Source organism: Entelurus aequoreus, linkage group LG05, assembly GCF_033978785.1.
Source record: "Entelurus aequoreus isolate RoL-2023_Sb linkage group LG05, RoL_Eaeq_v1.1, whole genome shotgun sequence".
NCBI classification, from domain to species: Eukaryota; Metazoa; Chordata; class Actinopteri; order Syngnathiformes; family Syngnathidae; genus Entelurus; species Entelurus aequoreus.
This window is the reverse complement of record NC_084735.1, coordinates 64,896,343-64,909,324: the sequence shown is the minus strand read 5'-3', so window position 1 is coordinate 64,909,324 and position 12,982 is coordinate 64,896,343. Positions and strand designations below refer to the sequence as shown.

At 41.0% G+C, this 12,982-nt stretch overlaps 1 protein-coding gene across 5 annotated transcripts in view; it reads left to right on the top strand.

Moving 5' to 3' along the window:
• Positions 1-12,982, top strand: part of LOC133650897 (cilia- and flagella-associated protein 54-like) — a 37,006-nt gene that overhangs the window by 5,598 nt on the left and 18,426 nt on the right. For 4 of the 5 annotated variants that reach the window (XM_062048643.1, XM_062048642.1, XM_062048640.1 and 1 more), the window contains exons 6-24: positions 211-354; positions 448-561; positions 666-767; positions 897-1,089; positions 1,704-1,802; positions 1,887-1,999; positions 2,077-2,188; positions 2,301-2,377; positions 2,850-2,969; positions 3,065-3,191; positions 3,306-3,346; positions 3,470-3,595; positions 3,676-3,847; positions 3,913-4,046; positions 4,140-4,340; positions 4,415-4,507; positions 4,574-4,762; positions 9,787-9,905; positions 9,980-10,127. In XM_062048643.1, coding sequence (XP_061904627.1) covers positions 211-354; positions 448-561; positions 666-767; positions 897-1,089; positions 1,704-1,802; positions 1,887-1,999; positions 2,077-2,188; positions 2,301-2,377; positions 2,850-2,969; positions 3,065-3,191; positions 3,306-3,346; positions 3,470-3,595; positions 3,676-3,847; positions 3,913-4,046; positions 4,140-4,340; positions 4,415-4,507; positions 4,574-4,762; positions 9,787-9,905; positions 9,980-10,127 — 2,424 coding nt within the window. The remainder of the gene's footprint in view (positions 1-210; positions 355-447; positions 562-665; positions 768-896; positions 1,090-1,703; positions 1,803-1,886; positions 2,000-2,076; positions 2,189-2,300; positions 2,378-2,849; positions 2,970-3,064; positions 3,192-3,305; positions 3,347-3,469; positions 3,596-3,675; positions 3,848-3,912; positions 4,047-4,139; positions 4,341-4,414; positions 4,508-4,573; positions 4,763-9,786; positions 9,906-9,979; positions 10,128-12,982) is intronic. The other variant, XM_062048641.1, reaches the window with a different exon arrangement.

The window sequence follows — 12,982 nt, the reverse complement described above, 5'->3', positions numbered from 1 at the left end:
TATATATTCTTTTTTTTCTTGACTCTTTGCTCATCAAAAGTACAACACAATTAATATATATTGAAATGAGTGATATTTATTCCTGATCAATTGAAATTAATACACTGAGCCCTGTGATTAATCTGTTTAAAAATACCGGGCACTCATCTTCCAGCACAGTTTTTTTTTCCTGATAATAATAATCAACATTATTCTTCTGTTCTTTTTAAGGCACTTGAGTACCTTTTGTGGTCAAGCCTGAGTTTAGAGCCATACATCCATGTCATGACTGCTAAACATCTTCCATGGATTGTCACACTCTACTGTACTGTATGTCACTGTTACTATGCCAACCAGGTTTCTCTGCAGGCAGAGGTAAGAAATGACACTTTTGGATCACTTTGGTCTCTATAATCAATAGTGCTGTTTACTATACCTAATCGTATTTGTGCTTTTAAATGCTATCAGGAATTTGCCAGGAGAGCTCTTGGAAAAATCAACAACCTCGCGGAGCAGGAGAAGCAGGATGGTGGTCCTGCCACTCAAGAGACTCAGATGACTTATAGAGAGGCCTCTATCAAGGCACTAAACAAGCTTTCATTTCATTATATTATTATTACTACTACTTTTTGCTATAGTATGCTTCAATCGTAGTCCAAAACCGAAAATGATAATTTTTCTTCCAGCTAGCCACCCAGATGTTCAAGCGTGCCGTGTTTGAGACCAGGAGGAAACCCAAGCATTATATCACAATCAAGACCAAAACTACCCTGAAGGACTTTCCAAATGTATGTAAAATCTGTAAAATCTTAGCGTACATGCATTCTGTAATATAGTATTCTCACCCCTAGAACAACAGCTGCCTGACAAAAATGGCTTTGTTTGTCGTTGACATTTGAACCAAATATGTGCCGTAGATACCATGGCCTCGTAACGCCACAGAGCGAATGCTGATGGGCCTCTTTGACTGCAGTGCAGCCCAGTTCTTGGGCATTTGTGAAGCTCTGTGGGACAGCTCCATGCGCCCGCTGCAGACGAGGATACCGGATGAACTGGAGTTGCAAGAAGTGGTCCTGGAACTCTTTTCTGCTGGCATTGGTATATTATCTGGTCAGTACAAATCAATGCTGGTAGCATAGTTGGACATTAAAGAGGATTTATAATGGAACAGTGACTTATCAACTGATTGATTACACATATTTGTGGCTGGAGTGCCTGCCCAACCATTAAGTGTGAAATTACACAATTACGTTTTTTTCTTTGAGATTCCTATGTCAAAAATGTGTGACTTGACAGCTAACTTGGCAAAGAGCAGCCATTTTCCATTATCAAAATCCACTACATGGAATCAATATCATGTTAAAACCAAAAGCCAAGCAAAACTGAATTTTGGTTGTATGATCGTTACATTACACGGCCATGTTATCGTGTTCTATTTTATCTTGACTTGACTGTCGGGCGTACCGCCTGGCATCTGTATTTTCTTAGCTTTGAGGTTAATTCTCCTTTTTGTTAGGACTCAGACTGAAGTTTTTTGTGTGAATCCTGTTTTTTCAGCGTGCTCACATCCCAAAACTGGCTGCTCTGAACAGGGGTGTTTAAAGGGGTTTTGCCCAGCTCTTTGGGTTGAGACACCTAGGAACTATTTTATTCTATTAAAAAATTGACATATGTCCCAAAAGTGTCACTCTCCGTACTAAATGTTTGTATATTGTACTTTCAAGGAGTGGCTAGTACTAGTGATCAAAAGCGTAGCGATCAGCCATGTGTGCCTCTCAGTGCGCTGACCACAACAACGACACTAATGGAATCAGCAATTGCGGGTAAGTCATTGTTGAATGTGTCACACAACAAAGTTAAAGGTACCCTATCTATTTTGTTTCCATTGAATCATTGTCTTGCTACAGGAGAAAACAAAGTGCCCATCACTGCTGCCGTGAGGTTCATCAAGTTGATGTATCAGTACAAGCAACCGGAAGCTTTTGCTGAACACGCCAGTCCGATGCTGCAGATTCTGTCTGTAAGTAGCATTTTTTGCATGAGAAAAAAGTGTGTTATATTGCAAATGTCTTGAAGAAAGCTGGTTGTGTATGTCAGGCGGTGGAGGGCCCTTCGTTCAGGAAGGCAGAACATGAACTCAACTTAATCAATGGTTTCAACACTCTTAAAGCTTACCAGAGGCGACGGATTAAAGAGGACGTCAACACTGGTACGCATAGTTATTGTTAATGCCAACGTTTAGTCAAAATGTCTGTTTTTTTATGGCAAGCTCCTATCTGGTATTTTAATTTAAATAATAACATGATCTCGTTTTTCAACAGAAAGAAACAAGTGGTGCCTTGATGGCATCATTAGCCTGACAGAGACTATGCACAAGGCTGTTTGTGGTTATGCCCCTGTAAGTTCATAAAGCAGCTTGTAAATCTTGTAGTTTCATGCGTTTTTGCGCTCGGCTGTAAAGAGTGCTGGACCTGTGCATGTACTGTATATATACACAGGTGAAACAAACAAAATATATATTGTGCAGTTTATTTCAGCAATTACATTTACAAGGTGAAACTAATATATGACATAGACTCATAAAATGCAACTCAGTTATTTCAAGCCTTTTTTTGATATCATTTTGAGGATTAAGGTTTACAGTTTATGAAAACCTCAAATTAAAATTCTCTGAAAATTTGGGGTTTTCAAAAACTGTAAGCCATTATCATCAAAATTATATAAAGGCTTGACAGCTCTCACTTTGTTTGTAATGAGTTTATTCACATTTTAGTTTCACATTTTAAGTTGAATTGCTGACATGAATAGATTTTTGCACTATATTCAAATGTTTTGAGTTTCACCTGTACATACACAAATGTGTTTTGTAGAAGGCACGACCAGATGTGGAACTGGTTTGGGATGTTTTGCTCTTTCTGTGGGGGAAGCTGAAGTTGGTGATAGTGATGGATGAGCTCACAAACCCAGAGCTCACACAGGACCACGACAAGGTAACACCTCAGCGCTTTGTTTAATCGGATAAACATTGTTTGATTTGTTCTGCTTTGTCCACTGCTTGATGCACATTCTCTTTATACCTATGCAGTGGGCATGGTGTCTATCCATGCAGTGTGATGTGGCCTTCGCCTGTGACCTGGCAACAATTGACTGCTTAAGGACAGCTGAGATGATCCACAGCGTGGTCTTACTGCTAGAGAGTGCAGCTGATCGCAGTAAGAATTGTTAAGATGCGTATGACAATCCTGACGAGTACTTTTCTATATATGTTACTGTATACATGTTTTACTTTTAAAACCCTAATTATTTCTCTTTAATTACATGTGAAGAAGTCAAAAGTGATGGTGAAAAGACAGATTCGTTTCTTCAGGTATTTTGTTTTTGCATTGTTCTTTTGATAAGATTATGTATGTGCTGCCAACCATTTGCATAACCTTTACATCACTTCCTGAAGATTGTGCGGAGAAAAACAGTACAATGTGTGCATTTACAGGGGTCATGTAAAGATCTTCTTAAGAAAGTGTGTGAGGTAGTGGCAATGGGTTCCCAGGCTCTGGTCAAGTGTGTGGTCACACTAATGCCCCAAGATGGCTCTGCAGTCACCGATACAGCTTACCTGGTACCGTACATGTTGTTTGCAACACTATTTTTGCATCAACTATGTCCCATATGTCATGACTGGATGATTGTCCTTTTTAGAAGACAGAAGAGGAAAGCAAAGAGGATAAAAGGAATGAAGAAAATGACTCAGATTTTAAAGAGTCTCGGTCCAGCCCCTCTTCACAAATGTCCTTGCTTGCCATAGACCTTCTTCTTGAACTAACCATTGTCCACCATCGGGCTTCTCTTAAGTTAACACAACTGAATGAAGGTGAGCCTGACTTGCAAAATCCTTAAGTACTCCCCTGTCATTGATATATTGTTTTATTATTACAGGCACAGAGTCTGATCTGTTGGACAAGATCAAGAAGAACAAAGTGTCCAAAGCACTTTTTCTGAGTCAGAAAGCTTTGCTGTTGTATGACAAGATAAAGTCAAAGGATTCCAGTGACATCAAGAGTCTTTTAGAGGTTTTTCGCACACATTCATACCGTATGTATGGTGTGTATATATAGTGATTTATGCTGATATTGTCTGTGTTCTGTTAAAATCACTCCCTCCAGGAAGCCTGCACTTTAATAGAGAAGGCAGTGATAGAAGAGAGAAAACTGTACATTGCCAACAACCCAAAGTATACACTTGAAAATGAAGGCAACATTGTGGGGGAAGAGGAACAGGAAAGCCCTCCCCCTCCTCCTATTTTGATCTACCGCACTAACCGCTCCTTCACCTTTGCTCCTGCACCATACCATATGGAGGAACAAGTGAGATTCCCTTTTTATTTTTATCAAGTTAAAGTATAATGCACCAAATTCATCCCCTTCTTACGTCAATCAAGGTTTGCTGGTATCAACTCTGTGGCCGTGCAGCTGAGGGCATCAACCTTAAAGTTCGTCTCGGAGACTGCAGCTTAGCAGGAACTGGAAATTTTGTATGGCATTTTTGTGCACATAATGTCCCCTTAGACGCATGTTATAAGAAAAACACGTTTTTCCAGATACCAGCAGTCTCTGGCGAGTGGGAGCTGAAGGTGGAGGGGCTTGAACCCAACCAGAAGTATGTTTTTGCTTTAGCGGCATACAACAGTCAAGGGAAGTTACTGGGAAACAACATAGGAGGGACCAGTGTCCCACTGATGGCATCCATGCCGCAGTCACTGCTCTCCACATGGGCTCATTTGGCACAGGTACGCTCTTTTGTGACACTTTGCTGTCCTTATATGTCTTACCAAATTTACATGGGGGAAAGGGGGCTAGATGTCACATTTTTTACTCTATAGGTTTGATTCCAGGGGCTGATTTAGGATTGAAGAAAATACAGGGCTCTGTCCAAAACCTACTCAGTGGCCTAGTGGTTAGAGTGTCCGCCCTGAGATCGGTAGTTTGTGAGTTCAAACCCCGGCCGAGTCATACCAAAGACTATAAAAATGGGACCCATTGCCTCCCTGCTTGGCACTCAGCATCAAGGGTTGGTTAAATCACCAAAAATGATTCCCGGGCGCGGCCACCGCTGCTGCCCACCAGGGGATGATCAAGGGTGATGGGTCAAATGCAGAGAATAATTTCGCCACACCTAGTGTGTGTGTGACAATCATTGGTACTTTAACTTTAAAAGACGAGTGATGGATTTTCTAATATGCACTTTTTTTGAAAATTATATGGCATCTCAACTTTCAAATTCTAACCACCGCAAAGGGGTCATTTTATGCTAAACTAACTTTTCTCACCTATTGGCACCTGCTTTTGGGATCTGCATAAGTCCCAATTAGCTACCGCTAACTCCAGTGAATTCTTCATTAAAACAATTTTCAATAGTCATTGTCATGATCCGTTCGGTGCCTGTTTCATGTCTTTGGTTTTGAGTTTTGTATTATGTTTATTGTCTATTTCCGTTTTTCCGCGCTCCCTCATTTGTTTACTGTGTGGCTGCTAGGAGCTCTAATTGATTTCACTCCTCCCTCTGATTAGTTCAGAGGGAACTAATCAACTAGCTCACTAATCAGATAGCTTTATACACCCGTGTCACCCTCCCTGCCTTTGGGAGGTCATTGTTTGCTATTGCGACATGTTATGTTTGGTGGAACCTCTCTCGACAACAGTATTTATTATGCTAGCTTCTCGCTACTCCCTTTGTTTGTATGTATTACCCATTTAGTTTATTTTTTTCTTCCAAGCAATTTGCTCGTATTTTGCCATATATTGTTAAGGATTAAGGGTCCCTGCAGGCCGGTTCTGCCGCCTCCTGCCCTTCCTTTTGCATCATGGGGGAACACCTCCTTCACCCAAATGCAACAGTCGTTCATATATTAAATTTAAGCCATTGAAGCTCGAGGTTTTTTCTAATTTTCAAAATCATTGTAAATAACAGACTATCAAAAAAAAAAAAAAATTAAAAATCTATCTATCTATCTATCTATCTATCTATCTATCTATCTATCTATCTATCTATCTATCTATCTATCTATCTATCTATCTATCTATCTATCTATCTATCTATCTATCTATCTATCTATCTATCTATCTATCTATCTATCTATCTATGTAAACTGGTTGGGCAAACTCCCATGCACCCTCAAGGACCCTGCTGAGAGTATAGAGCTAGTCCACAGTTCCACAACCAGGACGAAAACTACACTGTTCCTCCTGAATCCGAGGTTCGACTATCCGGCGTAGCCTCCTCTCCAGTACACCTGAATATACCTTACCGGGAAGGCTGAGGAGTGTGATCCCACGATAGTTGGAACACACCCTCCAGTTCCCCTTCTTAAAGAGAGGAACCACCACCCCGGTCTGCCAATCCAGAGGTACCGCCCCCGATGTCCATGCGATGCTGCAGAGTCTTGTCAACCAAGACAGCCCCACAACATCCAGAGCCTTAAGGAACTCCGGGCGGATCTCATCCACCCCCGGGGCCTTGCCACCGAGGAGCTTTTTAACTACCTCAGCAACCTCAGCCCCAGAAATGGGAGAGCCCACCACAGATTCCCCAGGCACTGCTTCCTCATAGGAAGACGTGTTGGTGGGATTGAGGAGGTCTTCGAATTATTCCCCCCACCGATCCACGACATCCGCAGTTGAGGTCAGCAGAACACCATCCGCACCATACACGGTGTTGACAGTGCACTGATTCACCTTCCTGGGCGGAGGATGGTGGTCCAGAATCGCTTCGAAGCCGTCCAGAAGTCGTTTTTCATGGCTTCCCCGAACTCCTCCCATGTCCGAGTTTTTGCCTCTGCGACCGCTGAAGCCGCACACCACTTGGCCTGTCGGTATCTGTCCGCTGCCTCCGGAGTCTTATGAGCCAAAAGAACCCGATAGGACTCCTTCTTCAGCTTGACGGCATCCCTCACCGCCGGTGTCCACCAACGGGTTCTGGGATTACCGCCACGACAGGCACCAACTACCTTGCGGCCACAGCTCCAATCAGCCGCCTCGACAATAGAGGTGCGGAACATGGTCCAGTCGGACTCAATGTCCAGCACCTCCCTCGTGACATGTTCAAAGTTCTTCCGGAGGTGGGAATTGAAACTCTCTCTGACAGGAGACTCTGCCAGACGTTCCCAGCAGACCCTCACAATGCGTTTGGGCCTGCCAGGTCTGTCCAGCATCCTCCCCCACCATCGCAGCCAACTCACCACCAGGTGGTGATCTGTAGAAAGCTCCGCCCCTCTCTTCACCCGAGTGTTCAAAACATGAGGCCGCTAATCCGATGACACAACTACAAAGTCGATCATGGAACTGCGGCCTAGGGTGTCCTGGTGCCAAGTGCACATATGGACACCCTTATGTTTGAACATGGTGTTTGTTATGAACAATCTGTGACGAGCACAAAAGTCCAATAACAAAACACCACTCGGGTTCAGATCCGGGTGGCCATTCTTCCCAATCACGCCTCTCCAGGTTTCACTGTCGTTGCCAACATGAGCGTTGAAGTCCCCCAGTAGGACAAGGGAATCACCCGGGGGAGCACTTTCCAGTACTCCCTCGAGTGTATCCAAAAAGGGTGGGTACTCTGAACTGCTGTTTGGTGCGTAAGCACAAACAACAGTCAGGACCCGTCTCCCCACCCGAAGGCGGAGGGAGGCTACCCTCTTGTCCACTGGGTTGAACTCCAACGTGCAGGCTTTGAGCCGGGGGGCAACAAGAATTGCTACCCCAGCTCGTCGCCTATCACTGCGTGCAACGCCAGTGTGGAAGAGAGTGCAGCCCCTCTCGAGAGAACTGGTTCCAGAGCCCTTGCTGTGCGTCGAGGTGAGTCCGACTATATCCAGCCGGAACTTCTCTACCTCGGGCACTAGCTCAGGCTCCTTCCCCCCCAGCGAGGTGACGTTCCACGTCCCAAGAGCTAGCTTATGTAGCCGAGGTTCAGACCGCCAAGTGCCCTGCCTTCGGCTTCCGCCCAGCTCACATTGCACCCGACCTCTATGGCCCCTGCTATGGGTGGTGAGCCCATTGGAGGGGGGACCCACGTTGCCTCTTCGGGCTGTGCCCGGCCACCAGGCGCTCGCCATCGTGCCCCAACTCCGGGCCTGGCTCCAGAGGGGGGCCCCGGTGACCCGCGTCCGGGCGAGGGAAATCTGAGTCCTTGTTGATGCATTCCCATAGAAGTCTTCGAGCTGCTCTTTGTCTGATCCCTCACCTAGGACCTGTTTGTCTTGAGAGACCCTACCAGGGGGCATGAAAGCCCCCGGACAACATAGCTCCTAAGATCATTGGGACACGCAAACTCCTCTACCACGGTAAGGTGGCAGCTGAGAGAGGAGTCTATCTACATATATATATATATATATATATATATATATATATATATATATATATATATATATATATATATATATATATATATATATATATATATATATATATATATATATATATATATATATATATATATATATATATATATATATATATATATATATATATAATGTATATATATATATGTATATGTATATATATATATATATGTATATGTATATATATATATGTCTATGTATGTATATATGTGTATATATATATGTATGTATATATATACCGTATGTATATATATGTATGTATGTGTGTGTGTGTATGTACAGTATATATATATATATATATATATATATATATATATATATATATATATATATATATATATATATATATATATATATATATATATATATATATTTATATATATATATATATATATATATATATATAAATATATATAAATATATATTATATATATATATATATATATATGTATATATATATATATATATACATATATATATGTATATATATATACATATACATATATTTATATATATATATATGTATATGTATATGTACAGTATATTTATATATATACATATATGTATATATATATATACATACATATATGTATATGTAATCACTGCTATGTTGAAATTGTAACTAATATTGATACTGTTGTTGATAATATTCATTTTTGTTTCACTACTTTTGGGTTGTTCTGTGTCGTGTTTGTGTCTCCTCTCAATTGCTCTGTTTATTGCAGTTCTGAGTGTTGCTGGGTCGGTTTTGGAATTGGATTGTATTGTTATGGTATTGCTGTGTATTGTTTTGTTGGATTGATTAATAAAAATTTAAAAAATATATATATATATATTTTTTTAAATAAAAAAAATTTAAAAAAATGATTTTTTTAAAAATGAGAATCGATTCTGAATCGCGCAACGTGAGAATCGCGATTCGAATTCGAAACAATTTTTTCCCACACCCCTAATGTATATATATTTATATATACATATTAAAAAAGGAAAATACCTAAAATACCTACCTTTTTTCTTTTTTTTTCTAAAGACACTCTGACACATTGTGACAACCAACCCCATGAAGGGGATATTTTTTATACGCAATGCGGTTGGTTTTCAAAATGTTATTTTCATGACTAAAATCATTCATAACTTAATATTGTCATAATCTTCCCTGACAGTTTAGATTTATATATATACCTTCCTGTGTCTGGCGTATTTTTGTTCCATAATAATCAAAACTATAGCTTTTCGTTTGCACTTTCTAAGAGTAACAATTGTTTTGATACAAACCCATCGTGTAAAATTAGAGGACAAATACCCCTCACCTCAAGTTCAACTGCCTTATTCGAGAGAAGACAATGTAGATAAGCTTTATTGTCAATTGTGTAAATTTCCAGAAAAGTACTCTTTTTATTTGCCTCCCTTTACAGGTGGCATTCCACACCAAACAATACACCATCGCAAAGAGCGCCTGTAAAGAATTATGGGATCACTACACCCTCTCTGATAGTGGGCCACAGAGCCCACGGAAAAGAATTGCTTCAACAGTGTGAGGATAAAAGACCGATAAATATCTAAAGTTTGGTCTTAGCTCATCTCATTTGACTCCTATCCCATTTTAAGGCTGCATTTGAAGGCTCTGGAAAGCTCATCTCCTCTCCTGTGTCAGCTCTTCCTCACGTCTATCTTCATTGAGACAGACATCAACATTCAGCAGCATTCTCTTCTCTGTGACTGGGGCAGCATCTGCGGACTATTTGTCTGGAAACAGGTAATTTTAAATCATCCATCCCATCCATCCATTTCCTACCGCTTATTCCCTTCGGGGTCGCGGGGGGCGCTGGAGCCCATCTCAGCTACAATCGGGCGGAAGGCGGGGTACACCCTGGACAAGTCGCCACCTCATCGCAGGGCCAACACAGATAGACAGACAACATTCACACTCACATTCACACACTAGGGCGGGGGTCGGCAACCCGCGGCTCTAGAGCCGCATGCGGCTCTTTAGCGCCGCCCTAGTGGCTCTCTGGAGATTTTTCAAAAATGTATGAAGAATGGAAAAAGATGAGGGGAAAAAAAATCAATTTTTTTGTTTTAGTATGGTTTCTGTAGGAGGACAAACATGACACAAACCTCCCTAATTGTTATAAATCACACTGTTTATATTAAACACGCTTCACTGATTCGAGTATTTGGCGAGCGCCGTTTTGTCCTACTAATTTTGGCCGTCCTTGAACACACCGTATAGTTTGTTTACATAACTTTCTCCGACTTTCTAGGACGTGTTTTATGCCACTTCTTTTTCTGTCTCATTTTGTCCACCACACTTTTAATGTTGTGCATGAGTGTACAAAGGTCAGTTTTGTTGATGTTATTGACTTGTGTGGAGTGCTAATCAGACACATTTGGTCACTGCATGACTGCAAGCTAATCGATGCTAACATGCTATTTAGGCTAGCTATATGTACATATTGCATCATTATGCCTCATTTGTAGCTGTATTTGAGGTCATTTAGTTTCCTTTAAGTCCTCTTAAATAGATTTATATCTCATGACACATGTAATATGGCTTTTAATTTTTTGCGGCTCCAGACAGATTTGTTTTTGTATTTTTGGTCCAATATGGCTCTTTCAATATTTTGGGTTGCCGACCCCTGCACTAGGGCCAATTTAGTGTTGCCAATCAACCTATCCCCAGGTGCATGTCTTTGGAGGTGGGAGGAAGCCGGAGTACCCGGAGGGAACCCACGCAGTCACGGGGAGAACATGCAAACTCCACACAGAAAGATCCAGAGGCCGGGATTGAACTCACGACTACTCAGGACCTTCGTATTGTGAGGCAGACGCACTAACCCCTCTTCCACCGTGCTGCCGATTTTAAATCAGTGTTGTAAAAAATATTAACAACTGAGTGAACATATTGTGCTTTTTACTTGTATTATTGTTTATTTTAAAGGGACAATGCCCCTTGATGAACACAATAACACACCAGAGGTTGTGTAAATATGCCGGATTAAAGGGTCAAGCGGTAGAAAATGGATGGATGGATAGCAAATATGCAAATTTCCATCTGCTGTCTTTCTAAACAAAAATAGAGTGACACAGCAACACAATATAATAAAATAGATAAAATGCCAGAGCATAGCAACAGTTTTGAAATAGGTTAAAAATGTTCACGTTTGGTTTCCTTGTAACCATGCTTTTAGTTTTACCTTGAAGGTATCAATTTAGTGTGTTTCTCTCCCTGATTGGGACTGAGGGCTGTTCCAGATTTGTACGCCTTTTCTAGAATGTTTTGTGTAACGGTGGTTTTTCTGTGTTGCACCTCACAGTCACCTCTAGCTTCTGACTTGGTGCCAAGTCATGTGGCTCTTCTTTTATTATAGTATTCTGTAACAGGGGCTTGGAGCATGTCCATGTCAGAATTAGAATCAGATATGATTCTAATTCTGACATTTTATCAATTACGCCAAATAGCGAAAGTGAAACCGCTTCTATCAGGACATGATCTCGAGAAATTAATCCACGCCTTTATCTCGACTCGTTTAGACTACTGCAATGCCCTGTATGTAGGTATTAGCCAGGCCTCCCTCGCCCGCCTGCAGCTTGTGCAGAACTCTGCTGCTCGTCTGCTAACACAGACCCGCAGACGTGAGCACATCACTCCTATATTAGCGTCCCTTCACTGGCTCCCTGTGCGTTACAGAATCAATTTTAAACTCCTTTTATTTGTTTTTAAATGTCTAAACAACCTCACGCCAACATATCTCTCCGACCTCCTTCAGCCTTACTGCCCCACCCGATCCCTAAGATCAGCCGATCAGCTGCTACTGACGGTCCCGGACACAAGGCTGAAGCTTAGAGGTGACAGAGCTTTCGCTGCTGCTGCTCCCAAGCTCTGGAACGACCTACCTCTGAGTGTTAGACAAGCCTCCTCTCTTCCTGTTTTTAAATCTCTCTTAAAAACATACTTTTATTCCATGGCTTTTAACACTGAGTGATATCCATCCTGCAATGGCGCCCCATAATACACCTGCTGTGAACCTGTTTTTATGTTTTTATATTATTATTATTATTTTTTTATCGTGTTCTGTTTGTGTTGTGTTGTGTTTGCTCGGTTCTCGTATTATTTTTAACCTGCCCATTGTACAGCACTTTGGCTACCCCTGTGGTAAATTTTAAATGTGCTTTATAAATAAAGTTGATTTGATTTGAGTTGAATAATGGCCAAGTATGTTTACCACACAAGACATTTGACTTGTTAGACCGTGCTCTCTTTGTTCAATGCATACATTTATAATACAAAATAGCACTTTTGAATACTTTCAGGTTTTCATAGTGTAAACACATTTTTCTAAAACTTTACAATGACGATAAAATGAAGGTTTTCTGTCAAATATTTTAATTGCTCTTTTATACTGTTGTTCTATAAGTTTTAAAACAGTGTGCCTGCTAACAACGCCATACAGTAAAAAAAAAAAAATTCCGCATCAGATGTTAATGGTTCGCATTTTTTAAAACATTTTGTAACATTTAAATTAATTCTGTTCCTGACTTTTATTATAAGTTTCTCAATGGAAAAAATATCCAGAATAACTCCAGGATATTTGAAGTGAGAGATTAGTT